The sequence below is a fragment of the Amia ocellicauda genome, chromosome 3 (genome assembly GCF_036373705.1).
Source record: "Amia ocellicauda isolate fAmiCal2 chromosome 3, fAmiCal2.hap1, whole genome shotgun sequence".
NCBI lineage: Eukaryota > Metazoa > Chordata > Actinopteri > Amiiformes > Amiidae > Amia > Amia ocellicauda.
In genome coordinates this window covers 34,139,357-34,155,537 of record NC_089852.1, presented here as the reverse complement: position 1 = coordinate 34,155,537, position 16,181 = coordinate 34,139,357, and the positions used below count along the sequence as shown (strand labels likewise).

The following is a 16,181-nucleotide window of genomic DNA, read 5'->3' as shown; positions in this document are numbered from 1 at the left end:
GGGATCTCAGAGGCAACTGACAAACACATGCAAGATTAGCAATTCTATTAACATAATATTGTATTATTATTATTATTATTATTATTATTAATAATAATAATAATAATAATAATAATTAATATTATATTATTATTATTATTATTATTAAGTAACTGCAATTAATGTAATATTCCAAAGCTCAAGATTCTCATCACTGTCAGTCAAATACAATGAGGATCCTCTTTATAGCTTCAAAGGGAAATCTTAATAGCAGGATATATACGTACAGAGAATTATAGTAAATAAATGTAAATCTCCACGATTATCATTCTAGAACTAAACCACCACAACATAAGTGCATTGTACCAAACAGGTTCTTTGTGTTGCAGCTATCAATACTATGCCCTTAACGATCATGCATTTTGGAAAGTCTGAAGAACTAAGAGTGATAAAAGAAATCTGTAATGTAACTGATAAACACTACACAAATGGTCCAAACATGATGTAGCTCCATAAACCTATAACTCATGTCAATCCCTATAAACACTGGCTTGGTCTTCAGTGCTTATCGGCAAAATACAAAATGCAGTATTATACAACTGGAGGGCCAGGGAAATGCCATACATTACTACATGGATGTCAGCTTAATAAAGAAAGAGAGCAATGGGAGGATTTAGGGGAAGGACAAAACCATTATTAAGATTCAAATCTCAAATTAAATTAACAAGTTTTAAGTAAGGGCAATGTGGTTGTACATTTTTGTTCTTCAAATAACTTTATACCAGTCAAAGAGTATTGGCTTTTCACAGCATTAGGTTTTTTCCCATCCTCTTCGATTTAATCTGTCAGTTGGGCAATGCTTGTTTCCACCGGGGGGAAAGATCTATCTCGTGGTGAGGATCCAACTTAGGCTCTGCTGTGAATGGAGAGATATTTTGAGATTGTGGAACCTTTTATAACTCTTCATTTCATCCTGATAAGTGTAAGTAAGCATGGGGGTCAGTGTGCAAGGTTTCGGTGCACCTGAAGTATATTGGAGATTCTTCTCTAATAGATTTCACCTACATAAATAAAGGGAATTGCTGCTTCCACATCTTTAAATCATGTTGGAAAATACTACTAGACCACTGGGAAATACAGTATTCTGAATTTTCATTACATTTATGTTGAGAGTCCTGCTCCAGAGATTGATTAATGACCGTGCTTACAATCCCTAGATCTTCCCAATCGATTACTTAATAATTTAGCATTGAAATGCAAACAAATACACCCCCACCACCCGCCCTCCACACACACACACACACAAACACAGGAAACGTATGGGTCTGCAGTCATAAATTCCTGAACAAAGATGAGATGAAGCATCCTACCAACTTGAACCTAACGAATCTAGTCAAATATATAAGCGCCCCCTTCAGTTCACTACTGGCTGTTAATAGGAGTTTGGAAGAAGCATCTCCTAGACTTTAGTTGTTGTGGGGGGGAAAGCAACATTTAAGAAATGCAGTTGTGCGTCTAGCGGGGAATTGGCTGGTAAACGCGATTGCGATGTTGGCATTTAGAAGGTCAACACATGCCCTGCGTTTGGAAAGACAAGCTTGCAATACATGACGATATCGACGCAGTTCACGGAAGATGACAGGCGAAACACCGAAGAAACCACCAAACATGATGTCCTGGCCCTGCCTTTTCTTCCCTCTCTCGTCTTGAGCTTGCTTGTTATCATTTGATGTCCCCAACGCCTTGCATGCCACATCAGAATGAAACAACCAAGAGAGATGGTGTGTAACGGTCAGCACCTCGCAAAGGCGCAGGTCAACCCAGTTCCCAAACGCACTGCATCGTAAACCACGGCTTTTTCTTGCAATGCCATGTCTGTGGACACAGTGGCATGCCCAACGGACAGAAACTGCGTGACTAAGTGGACGCATCCCAATATCTGGCAACTGAGACTCCTCTAGGCTAGATCAAAAGGATATGTCTGGAAACCAACTTTTGCCCTCTGCGTATTAGTTTGGCTTGCTTTAGATTTGATCGGATGCTAGTTAACTGGCTGGTGGGTTGGCTGGTCGGTCATCCCGCTCATCTGCGTTATAGCACTGAGATCCTAACAAAACAAAACCGCGCAAATTTGAAGAATAAGACACAATCAATAAGCACGACGCCTGCTTTAAAGGGGAACTGCATCGTGAGCCCAAGTGCAATCTCCTGCACGTCCAGCACAACTAGTTGCAGTGCTACTATGGCGCAGATGGCGTGAATTGTTTAATAGATATCCCCATATAACCATATCCCGAAAATCACAGTCCTATATTGAAACGATCTGTGCGTACTGTTTTGTTGTAGAAATCCATGCAAGGTGGACAAATATCAGCAAAAACGCATGTCCTGGCTGTAGGCTACAATATAACAACCCCGAAAAAAACAAAACAAGGAAAATAAACTTTCTGTATTCAGTAGCTGCACTTAACATTTCGCAACAGTGTTTACGAGCTTGCAAATGTGTCCGATCGCACACCCCGTGCCCTTGCACTGCCACCACATCCTAATCCGCACCACTGTTTCTGCAAAATACGCCACCTCGGTTACTTCTCCGACAACTGCCAACCACCACGACACAAAAGGGGGCAACTTCAATCTGATCAGAGCAGCCGGGTGAGTTTCCATAGTCAAGTCTGAGTCGACGAAGCGAAAGCTACAGCCTCGGAAACATGCCTTCCTCACCAAGCAAGTTGGCAAAGAAAAGTGGGAGTTAAACGCGCACACACGACCTGCCAGAGACGAGCCCCGGCGCCCTCGGACACACACACGCAGCTCTCCCGGGAAAAGCAGCCGGAGATGGGCAGCACCCTACCTGATGATGGCCGTGTCCCCCTGGCGGATGGTGATGTTGTCGGTGGTCCGCTGCATATCCACGCTCCGGACGGGCAGCCCTGTGGGGATAAGGCACAGTAGTCTGAGCAGAGCAGCCTGCAACTGCCTCCTGCAAGAGGAGCCCCTTCCCACCATGCTGGACCAAAGGCAAGCTGCTGGACAGGAGAGCCCGACCCAAGAGTGCTGTCAAAACCACCGGGCACAGCAAGCGCAGGTCGGATGCGATGATACTCCAGAGAAGAAGGGGGAAATGAAGAGGAGGAGGTGGGGGGGAGGGGGGGACAACTAGTTCTTAAAAAAAAAAACAGATGTATATCAACTATGTAGAGGAGGGAAACCACAGCACTGGGATGTCCAGAGTAACACGGGTAGACCTCGGCGAAGAGCGTATTCCACTTAACCCGCCGGCGTGGGGAGCAGGACTTGAGAGATACGAGCGCAGCGCGGCTCTGAAGTGCGTGAGAATCCACTCCTATCTCTTTCTCTCTGCCTCCCTCCCTCCCTCCCTCCTCTCTCTCTCTCTCTCTCTCTCTCTCTCGCTTTCCCTTCCCGCATCCAGCCCAGCCCCCTCCCCCGCTGTACCTCACCCTGCTGGCCCCCTCGGGCGCCCAGCCTCCTCCACTGCCTGCTGCTCCCCTATCGGTTGTCACGACGACACACAGCAGCATCCCGGGTCCCGCTTGAGCTGCGCGGTCACATCGTCCTGCGCTGGAGTGCTTTTGAGTGTGAAAAGTGTCTCAACTCGAAACAATTGGGTTCGGGATGCTTAGTCAAACCCTAGATTAAAAGATGCTGCTTGGATCTGCAAAATAAACGCCTCACACGCCAGTGCTATTCATCATAATCAGCGGCAGCAGCAACAGAAGAAGGCAATAACGTTTTGATCATCAGGTTACAAATATGTTTAGGACTGGGCTAGACCACATCCAGACTTTGACCTATACCACCAAATCGCAAAGAACAATCTTGTACCCTACCACTGTATTTTTAGAAGTCACTGACTGAATCAAAATGATATGAAGTACAACTTGGTAATTTCCAGGCATTTAATTAAACATCCTAAATTATGCAATAGGTACAAACAAGTAACGGCCCCTAATACAAAACTGCAAAACTGTGGATGTTTTTTTATTAAGATGCTACTTTCTTCGAATCATAAATGTAACCCATAATGTACAAGTTTGTAGTTTGCTTTTGTGTCTGCTAGATCTTTTGTTGTTGTTGTTGTTGTTGTTGTTTAAATCCAGCCCACAATCCAGAATCTAGGGAATTATATAGTATTTGGTGCACTATACTATATTTTTTTCAAAACTACAACAGCAAGACGTCAATAAAGGAGGAAGTGAAACAGATAAAGGACAAAAATTGTAGAATCTCGGGAAATGAACAAGATGTGGCAAATGCTCTAAAGGAGTATTTCACAGAGGTTTTTACAAAAGAAAAAACAGATAACATGCCACAGGTTAACAACCAGTCCAGTCAAACCCTAAGAGAGTTCAGGATAAATGAGGAGGAGGTACTAAAGGGACTAGCAGAATTAAAAACAAACAAATAACCTGGGCCAGATGGTATATTTCCAACAGTACTTAAAGAAATTAGGGAAATTATTTATAGGCCGCTAACTCAAATATTCCAAATGACACTTAGAACAGGGGATGTGCCAACTGACTGGAAGACAGCAAATGTCATACCAATCCACAAGAAAGGGACAAAACTGAGCCAGGAAATTACAGACCAATCAGTCTCACCTGCATCACTTGTAAAATGTTGGAAAAAATGATTAGACAGAAAATAGAGGAGCATCTTAATGAAAACCATATTCTTGGAGATAGTCAACATGGGTTTAGACGAGGCAGATCATGTCTTACTAATGTATTAAAATGTTTTGAACATGCAACTGCAGCTGTAGATCACGTGAAAGCATATGATATGATATACTTAGATTTCCAAAAAGCTTTTGATAAGGTTCCACACCAAAGACTGATCCTCAAATTGGAAGCTGTAGGCATTCAGGGTAATGTAAGTAGATGGATTATGAACTGGTTGATGTATAGGAAACAGAGGGTGTTGATTAGAGGAGTTGCCTCTAACTGGAGTGAGGTTGTTAGTGGAGTTCCACAGGGATCAGTACTAGGGCCTTTGCTTTTTCTAATCTATATTAATGATCTGGACTCTGGGATAGTTAGCAAACTTGTCAAATTTGCAGATGATACTAAAATAGGCGGCTCAGCAGATACAATCTCGGCAGCACAGGCTATTCAGAGGGACTTAGATAATATTCAGTTGTGGGCCGACACCTGGCAGATGAAATTCAATGTGCAAGTGCAAGGTAATACATGCAGGTAACACAAATGTCCACTATAATTACACTATGGGAGGAATAGAACTAGAGGAAGTATCGCATGAGAACGACTTTAAAGAATTTAAAACAATGGCAGTAAGTCAAGATATAAACATTCTTGGATCAATTAGTTATTAATGGACACCAAACGAGCATGATGGGTCGAATGGCCTCCTCTCGTTTGTAAACTTTGTTAAGTTCTTATTTTAGTTTATTTCTCTTTTGTTTTTTTATCTGGGTAAAAGCAGGACTAAACACATAAGAGTGCAGCTTGTATCTGAAAGAGTGCTTTTAACAAGAGGACTCCTCTATTTTCTTGGCAGCCAATCAAAGATGGGGTAATGACAGTATGCAATAATTGCATGCTGCACGTATTCACTCATTTCACACCACAGCAAAATCTCACATATTACCATTATCCGGCCTGAATTGAAGAATATAATTACTTATGGATATTTCACACTTGATAAAGAAGATGTCTCTAATTTTTTTTTTAAGCTTCACAGCAAAGTGATTTTTCCTCATGTACAATAAATGCTGGTCATAATTAAAATTTAAATCAATTTCAGTTTTTTAATAATAGATACACAATAATATTAATATATTAGCAACCTTCAAAAATAAAATTATTGATAAAATAATATTATCAATCCTGGCCAGCACTTTAGCGTTCGCACAGGGAAGAGCACTGTAAACATGGCTCCCAGAAGCGGCTTCTGACATTTAGATAATAAGAACATAAGAAAGTTTACAAATGAGAGGAGGCCATTCGACCCATTGTGCTCGATGGGTGTCCATTAATAATTAAGTGATCCAAGTCTATTTTTAAATGTTCCCAAATTTTCAGCTTCAACCACATTGCTGGGGAGTTTGTTCCAGATTGTGACGACTCTCTGTCTGAAGAAGTGTCTCCTGTTTTCTGTCTTGAATGTCTTGAAGCCCAATTTCCATTTGTGTCCCCGGGTGCGTGTGTCCCTGCTGATCTGGAAAAGCTCCTCTGGTTTGATGTGGTGGATGCCTTTCATAATTTTGAAGACTTGGATCAAGTCCCCACGTAGTCTCCTCTGTTCCAGGGTGAAAAGGTTCAGTTCCTCAGTCTCTCAGTAGGACATTCCCTTCAGACCTGGAATAAGTCTGGTTGCTCTCCTCTGAACTGCCTCTAGAGCAGCGATATCTTTCTTGAAGTGTGGAGCCCAGAACTGTCCACAGTATCCAGCGCATTGTACAGTCTGAACATTACTGCCCTTGTTTTAAATTCTACACTTTTGACAATATACCCTAACATCCTGTTTGCCTTTTTTATTGCTTCCCCACATTGTTTGGATAGAGAAAGTGAGGAGTACACATAGACTCCTAGGTCTTTCTCATGCATTACTTCATCTAGTTCTATTCCTCCTATAGTGTAATTATAGTGGACATTTTTGTTACCTGCATGTATTACCTTGCACTTGTCCACATTTAATTTCATCTGCCAGGTGTCGGCCCACAACTGAATATTATCCCTTTGAATAACCTGTGCTGCCTATATTTGATGTGCTGAGCCACCTATTTTAGTATCATCTGCAAATTTGACAAGTTTGCTAACTATCCCAGAGTCCAGATCATTAATATAGATTAGAAAAAGCACAGGCCCTAGTACTGATCCCTGTGGAACTCCACTAACAACCTCACTCCAGTTAGAAGCGACTCCTCTAATCGACAACCTCTGTTTCCTAGACATCAACCAGTTCATAATCCATCTACTTACATTACCCTGAATGCCTACAGCTTCCAATTTGAGGATCAGTCTTTGGTGTGGAACCTTATCAAAAGCTTTTTGAAAATCTAAGTATATTTGATGGGCAATGCATTTGTAATCTCTGGGTTTGTTTCTGTTTCCATAAATATATAGATGTATTAATCCCATACATAAGGTTAACAACTGTTTATGGTTTTGTGTCCGATTTGTATTATCATTTTTGTGTTTCTTTTAGTTTTGTGTTTTGGAAACAAAACTTTCCAGAAAGGGAGGTGGATTATGACTTGTTGTTCTTTGCTTTCTAAAGTCACACAAGAAGAAGACAAAGTTAAATCCAATCTTAGGATAACCCAATACTGGAGAGGGTTGGCAAGAGATAAAGGAAAAATAAATAACTGTGATTATCCTTCGTTTCCTGAAATGGCAATTTATCCTCATGAACCATGCAGGTTTTGCACATTCATTAACATTCGCATTCACAGAAGAGAAGAAAATTGAATAATAGTAATTGCCTTTGATTTGATACAATATAAAGCAGTTGTTCTACTGCTAACCAGCAGAGAGCACAACTAATATTATTGGTATAATTTGCAATCTGAACCTGAAATGTATCTGCTGTTTTGCTCAATATAAATTTTTCATAAACATACCACTTTATTAAACAATTAACTGAAGGACTACAAGTTACAAATCCTTTTTCTATGGGGAAGGAGGCTCACCTTTTTACCACAACATACTTCCAGCAGGCCCGATTAAAAAAAACAAATCAGTCTCAGTAAATGTGTTTAATATACGTGTAAGATATGCACATAATACATCTTTCTGAAGCTTCCTGATCTGACTAAGCTGTATATAATCTCTTACCAATGCTACCTAATTTGTCTAAGTGTAAGGGATAAATGATTACCTTATTTGTTCTTTGTTGCCTTACACCCTCTGCTGGTTTTTCTTGTGAGTTATAACAAGGTCTGGATTACAAACTACAATAGCTGGGACTTCAAGGTGACAAATACTTTTTGAAAGACAAAATTTTGTTTTACATGGTAGACAATTATTAATTTCTATATGACTATATATATATATATATATATATATATATATATATATATATATATATATATATATATATATATATTTAAACAATATACAATATTTATATTCAGATTTGTATGTAAAGAGATATTTACACTTCACATGAGAGGAGTACAAATTTGTCAGCTGATACACTTTTGAAACAGGTTCTTCAACCGTGTTCATGGTGTATATTTAAGCAGAAGTCGGGTATCTGTTCAAGCACAAAGATATCATAGCGAGAGAGTAAAGAAAATAAGAACTAACTGATCAATCCACAAACGCATGAATAATAATAGTATTAATAATAATACAAAGACAATGATGATGATGATGATGATTTTGATTAGTAGTATTGTCATTAATTACAACACTAAAATGAAATATTAATAATAAACTTGCAAAAATCTTGAGCACTTACGTTCTTGGTTTACCTCTATGCATTTCATGCTTGTTTATAAAGATAGATGTTCATGCCAGTGTGCATCCAAATACTCCCACTTGGGAAATTAATAATAGCAATCCTACACATAAAACTCATAGGGGGATATTAACAAACCACATAGCGGAGGTCCATCCAAGAATAGATAGTAGATTAACACAGCATCTCCAAAAGAAAATAAAAGCCGTGCAGCTGAAAGTGGGTTCTGAAATTGTTGGAGCAAATAATGTCTCCTCCATCGAAAGTAATTGATACAATTAGAAAGTTCACAGTTCACTATTGACACCATTTCTTTTCACACAACCATGTGGGATTTTTTTAGTGTCAATAAAACTAATTAAGGTATTACAATTTGTTTTAATTATTATTATAATATATTACTGATTACTTATTAAGCCTACACTTTTATTCAAAACAAGGTAACGAGACTAGGGGATGGACTGAATCAAAACTCTGACCCACCCACGGATCACAAGTTGTATCCTATTCCATTTTTGATTCATGTATAGTAAAAAGTGGCTTCTGACACTTAATTAAACCATGATAGGGTGCAGATCTGTGCTTTGAGATTTGTGGTTCAGTCAAAGTCTTGATTTGCTCTGGTCCTAGGAGCTGAACTGGGAACTGCTGTGGCAGAGACACCTACCAAAGACTCTCATGTGAAGCATGAAGGACACAGAGATGAAGGGTAAAGCACAACACTTCAGTGGAAGAGTTGAGACTCCACTGGGGACCTCCAGGTCACAAGTCCTTTAGCTTAATTACTGGACCACCTGGCCTTGTTATCCCTCCACTGAGACTACAGTATGAATGGGGTCATACTCTTTATCATAGGCGTAGGTTTATGTTGAGAGGCCAATGTTGAGAGAAAATTAAATTGTCCCCCCTAATAATTTATGGACAGCTCTAATAAAAACATCACATGTATGTAACACCCAGGCACAAATGGTTGTTAAATAGTTTTTGCTGATTTTATCAAAGGGGTCAGGTAGGAAAACATGTCAATCACAATTTGAATAGAGTATTTTCACTGGCTCTTGATGGCACACAAGATCAAACGTTTAGTTTAAATGTTATTTTATTGATTTTTATTTTGAGCACCTGGCAGATGAACAAAGGTGGGGGAGGAATAGAGAGGGGGAAATTATGTTTGTCTGCCGCTATACATACTTGGAATGAGCCAAGAGAAGGGTCAAAAGAGGAAAAGCAGAAACGAGAGATATAGATAACGAGTAGAAAAAAAACACTTTGAGGATTCTATACAGACCCTGTATTACTACTTCCATTTAATACTACATTTTGTTTTTCACCTGCATTCATAGCGAAAGCAAAGTATATTTTAATGTAGTGGTTGCTAATGGGAAAAAGACTGAACCCATCCTGTTTGATTATCAGAAATGAATACTATTAATAATGGCAGATCACAACACTAACTTATTAATGTACATTGTATTAAAATGTACCAGATGAATGACTAAATCAGTGTTAGTAGACAGTATGAAGAGAAATCGAGTTTTAGTTAGCTCCTTTTATTGCGAACTTAGATACCAGTACTGTTAACTATATCTTCTTACTAAATAACGTTACTCTTCTGCTTTTAGTGATTCAGCATGGTCAGGGTCACCTAAACGGAAAGTCGACATTCGAGTCCGTCAAAATGTTCTAGTGCTGAGGCCGCAGAGAAACAGAGAGAACAGCCAACAGAACAACAGCCATTGTTTTCTTACGTTGAAGATCTTGTTAGGTGACTGTTATTTCCCCGTTTCCTCAACCAAAGCCCTTTTGGATAGAAAGGGTATCTGGCAGGAATTTACGGCTCCAAATGATAGAGGGAAACACGTGTTCAGATGTTTCGCCCAGGACCAGTTAACCTTCAGGCAGTGATGCTGGGATCAGTGGGCAAGAGAGGTTGTTGCCTTTTGTTCTTAGTTTGATCATTAAAATGTAGCCTAAGTTATTTAAAGGTTAGTGTACATGTGTCTCCATATATATATATATATACACTCACCTAAAGGATTATTAGGAACACCTGTTCAATTTCTCATTAATGCAATTATCTAACCAACCAATCACATGGCAGTTGCTTCAATGCATTTAGGGGTGTGGTCCTGGTCAAGACAATCTCCTGAACTCCAAACTGAATGTCTGAATGGGAAAGAAAGGTGATTTAAGCAATTTTGAGCGTGGCATGGTTGTTGGTGCCAGACAGGCCGGTCTGAGTATTTCACAATCTGCTCAGTTACTGGGATTTTCACGCACAACCATTTCTAGGGTTTACAAAGAATGGTGTGAAAAGGGAAAAACATCCAGTATGCGGCAGTCCTGTGGGCGAAAATGCCTTGTTGATGCTAGAGGTCAGAGGAGAATGGGCCGACTGATTCAAGCTGATAGAAGAGCAACTTTGACTGAAATAACCACTCGTTACAACCGAGGTATGCAGCAAAGCATTTGTGAAGCAACAACACGTACAACCTTGAGGCGGATGGGCTACAACAGCAGAAGACCCCACCGGGTACCACTCATCCCCACTACAAATAGGAAAAAGAGGCTACAATTTGCACAAGCTCACCAAAATTGGACAGTTGAAGACTGGAAAAATGTTGCCTGGTCTGATGAGTCTCGATTTCTGTTGAGACATTCAGATGGTAGAGTCAGAATTTGGCGTAAACAGAATGAGAACATGGATCCATCATGCCTTGTTACCACTGTGCAGGCTGGTGGTGGTGGTGTAATGGTGTGGGGGATGTTTTCTTGGCACACTTTAGGCCCCTTAGTGCCAATTGGGCATCGTTTAAATGCCACGGCCTACCTGAGCGTTGTTTCTGACCATGTCCATCCCTTTATGACCACCATGTACCCATCCTCTGATGGCTACTTCCAGCAGGATAATGCACCATGTCACAAAGGTCGAATCATTTCAAATTGGTTTCTTGAACATGACAATGAGTTCACTGTACTAAACTGGCCCCCACAGTCACCAGATCTCAACCCAATAGAGCATCTTTGGGATGTGGTGGAACGGGAGCTTCGTGCCCTGGATGTGCATCCCACAAATCTCCATCAACTGCAAGATGCTATCCTATCAATATGGGCCAACATTTCTAAAGAATGCTTTCAGCACCTTGTTGAATCAATGCCACGTAGAATTAAGGCAGTTCTGAAGGTGAAAGGGGGTCAAACACAGTATTAGTATGGTGTTCCTAATAATCCTTTAGGTGAGTGTATATATATATATGTATATATATGCAGTTTGATTTTGAATTTTACAACGGTTAAGTAAGAATTCATATTGTTCCCTTCCGCTCCTTATCAGTATCACCTATATTAGACATGATTGTCTTCTTTCAAATCTTTCTTCTGCCCATCACCATTGCACATGGAGTAACCATAGAAACCCCCTGTTGCTGCAATTCTACAGTGTGTTGATCTGAGAGGGGGGGTCTTTGATAATTGTATGTATGAAAAGCAAGCTAGAAACTAAATTATGTTCCAACGATAAGTTATGAAAGAACACTAGTGATTGGAATAATTGGCTGTCTGCATTCAAAAGCCATATGGGTGAAAGTCATCTATTTGCCCGTATCAGACAAGTACTCAGCAGAGTTCACAGGGTAGTTCACTTTTCCTGGGAGGCAACAACTGGAGCAGCTGGTTGTACCAAGAATATGTATGCAAAACATATTTTGAGTTGAAAAAATACATATATTTACTTCTCTACATCTTCCAGTTGCCCTACGTGCAAGAACAGTAACACATTATAATGAACACAATAGAACAGAATTGTTGTTTTGCACAAGAGCACATGTTTGTGTTTGTGAGAATGCCATTGAACCGAAATCTGTTTTGCATGGCACAGCTGCCTTTTGAATTTGGTTGTTGTCCAGAGTTTTTCACCCTAGAATTTGATAAAACATAAGAAAAATGATGAAAGTGAAGACAAATTACATATTCTCTGTTCTATCTTAAATACACCAACAGGACCCAGCTTGCGTGTAATGAGCTTCAAAAACGTTGATTGGTAGTTATTTCCATCTCCCAGTGGCGGCAGCCATATAGGACAATGTCAAAGTAGCTCATATGTGTGCAAATGGAAAAAAAAATACAGATTAACCCCTAAAGACTGGATATCAAACAAGCTTCTGTAAAGGTACGATCCTTATTACCGCTTAGCTGGCAACACTCATTTTCAAATGAGAGTCATGCATAGCTGTATAAGATTTCCTTGAGAAATATATGAACTTCATAGTATATTAAGCTAGAATTTCAATTGCAAGGGAAACCAGTGAAAGTAATTGAGATTTGCTTCAAGAAAGGATCAGACACATGCATCCAAAAAGATAGGGGAGAATTGTTTGTTTTAATAGAGCAGTTACTCATTATTTCAGTTTAGTAGAGCCCAAAATTGGTTTTCAGGCTGTGCATAAACAATTCATTTTTTTAATTATACTATTCACACAACCAGGTTATTATATATTTCAAAGAACTATTTGCCATGGAATTTATTTTAAATTATTTTAAGCTTGTATATGGTAAAATATTTTATTATAGCATCCTACTTATAATTGAGTTTGTGTGCGGCACACTGTCCTGGAAAGCTTGTACACATTGAACAGAAAAGTTCATACTTTGTACATTTTTGTTTAGCCATCTTTTTTAAAATTGAAAAAAAAGACAATAAAAACAATTGGATCTAATCCAGATTGTACTGTATTGCATTATTCTAAATGTTATAGTTATGATAGTTCAATTCCAATTATTTCAAATTCTAAAATTGTTCTGAGTACTAGGGAGATGTATAAGCTGTTTGTCCACACATTCCATATGAGAACATTACCTGCCCTTGCACTGTAAACTATTGTGCAATACTGAACATGTCTTCTTTCCCTTGGGAAATGGGGGGACTTTAATATTGTACTATTCAATACAACACACATACATGCACCAAAAAAATAAAATAAACGTTTTTCACTGTAAGTGTTCTACACCAGGCTTTGTGGATGTACACACTGTGGATATAATTAAAATGATGTACCATTACAGAACAACAATAGAATCATTAGAACATTAATTTTTATAGGTAAGACTTCAGGGTACCATTTATTCTGATCTCCCCCAACTATATTAAAACTTTCTGGGACGACTGCACAGATTATTTATGTATTTTGTTTCCCCCAACATTGTTTAAAGGGGAAAAACAGAGAATAATATATTCTGTCATTTTTGTTACTTCTTTAAATACCATTTTGTTGCTGTTATGCTTCACTGAATTCTCTGTAATCATTTATCAAACCATTGCACATTTAATATCGATTACCAGAATTAATGCTGGCATCTTAAATGGCAACTTGCCTAACAGTTTATGTTTTTTTTTTTTTTAATCCCACCCTCCTGCAATTCTTAATGGAGTGAAACGACTCCAAAAAGCATTTTAGTTGCTTTATTATATTTACATCAAGCATCTTTAATACAATTTAACTGCTGAAAGGCTTATTGTAAATTCAAAATGAAGACAAACAGTTCAAGTAATTTTTCTGATAGACTAGCTCTGCTTATTATAAAGACTATGGCTGGGTAAAATAAAAACTCGTGTGTTTCCACATATTGCAGATTAAAAACCCAGGAGTTGGTATTCAGTGCCAATCCTCCTGTTTGCCAATGTCCTCTTTCAGTCAACCAATAGGAAGCTGCTATGAAGTAATCAAAGATTAGGAATTTACGACTGGCCAATGGTTGAAAGTATTCAATTAATCTGGGCTTACGTGTAATCATTTCTCAAAATGTAAACATAACTGTGAACCATCACTCATTCTTGTATTCCTGGACTGCACAGTAATTAGTGAACATATGGATTATGAAAAGCCTATGAAGGCATATGGCAACAGTGATGTGTATATGAAAAACATTTTTGTAACATAAAGTTAAATATTGCACTCATTGATTTGCAGCTTTTTAAGGTCCTGTCATATAAAGTCATAAAAGAAAGTTGAGCTGTTTCAGTGCAAAGCTCCCTATGTTAAAATATGTATATATTATTACTCTCTTCATCTGTATCTAGGTTCCTCTCCTCCCGAATGCCACATTTGATCAATCAGGACAGCATAAGGTTTTCAAACAGAAGTCAGAGCAGCCACTGTGATTCAATATGTTTTCTGTGCCACCTGCCTCTCCGGCAGGTGCTCTTTCTGGGAGCAATCAGAGTGCAAGATGGAAAAAAGGTAATGTCACATTCACGAGGGTCACAAATCTTGAGTACCCAGAAGGGAGATGTTGTGTGTGTGTATATATATATATATATATATATATATATATACACAATACTGTGCAAAAGTTTTAGGCAGGTGTGAAAAAATGCTGTAAAGTAAGAATGCTTTCATAGACATGTTAATAGATTATATTTATCAATTAACAAAATGCAAAGTGAGTGAGTGATCGAATCCATATTTGGTGTGACCACCCTTTGCCTTCAAAATCGCATTAATTCTTCTAGGTACACTTGCACACAGTCAGGGATTTTGTAGGCATATAGTCAGGTGTATGATTAAACAATTATACCAAACAGGTGCTAATGTTCCTCAATTCAATATGTAGGTTGAAACACAATCATTAACTGAAACAGGAACAGCTGTGTATGAAACTGGGTGAGGAACAGCCAAACTCAGCTAACAAGGTGAGGTTGCTGAAGACAGTTTCCTGTCAAAAGTCAGACACCATGGCAAGACTGAGCACAGCAACAAGACACCAGGTAGTTATACTGCATCAGCAAGATCTCTCCCAGGCACACATTTCAAGGCAGACAGGGGTTTCCAGATGTGGTGTCCAGGCTCTTTTGAAGAAGCACAAAGAAATGGGCAACGTTGAGTACCGTAGATGCAGTGGTCAGTCAAGGAAACTTACGGCAGCAGATGAAAGACTCATCATGCTTACTTTACCATCAGAAGATGTCCAGCAGTGCCATCAACTCAGAATTGGCAGAAAACAGTGGGACCCTGGTACACCCATCTCCTGTCCGGAGAAGTCTGGTCAGAAGTGGCCTTCATGGAAGACTTGCGGCCAAAAAGCCATACCTCTGACATGGAAACAAGGTCAAGCGACTCAACTATGCACGAAAACACAGGAACTGGGGTTCAGAAAAATGGCAGCAGGTGCTCTGGACTGATGAGTCAAAATTTGAAATAACTGGCTGTAGCAGAAGGCAGTTTATTCGCTGAAGGGCTGGAGAGCGGTACACGAATGAGTGTCTGCAGGCAACAGTGAAGCATGGTGGAGGTTCCTTGCAAGTTTGGGGCTGCATTTCTGCAAATGGAGTTGGGGATTTGGTCAGAATGAATGGTCTCCTCAATGCTGAGAAGTACATGCAGATACTTATCCATCATGCAATACCATCAGGGATGCATCTGATTGGCCCCAAATTTATTCTGCAGCATGACAACGACCCCAAACATACAGCAGCAGTCATTAACAACTATCTTCAGCGTAAAGAAGAACAAGGAGTCCTGGAAGTGATGAGTCTGTTTGGGATTATGTGCAGAGAGAGAAGCAAGGATTGAGGCTGCCTAAATCCACAGAAGAACTGTGGTCAGTTCTCCAAGATGTTTGGGCCAACCACCTGCCGAGATCCTTCAAAAACTTTGTGCAAGTGTACCTAGAAGAATTGATGCTGTTTTGAAGGCAAAGGGTGGTCACACCAAATATTGATTTGATTTAGAATTTTCTTCTGTTCACTCACTTTGCATTTA

The 16,181-nt window shown here is 39.4% G+C and overlaps 1 protein-coding gene across 3 annotated transcripts in view; it reads right to left on the bottom strand.

Moving 5' to 3' along the window:
• Positions 1-16,181, bottom strand: part of lsamp (limbic system associated membrane protein) — a 614,372-nt gene that overhangs the window by 199,561 nt on the left and 398,630 nt on the right. Inside the window, exon 2 of one of the 3 annotated variants that reach the window (XM_066699129.1) lies at positions 2,834-2,912. In XM_066699129.1, coding sequence (XP_066555226.1) covers positions 2,834-2,912 — 79 coding nt within the window. Of the gene's footprint in view, positions 1-2,833; positions 4,414-16,181 lie in introns of those variants that run through there. The other 2 variants (XM_066699128.1, XM_066699130.1) reach the window with 2 other exon arrangements.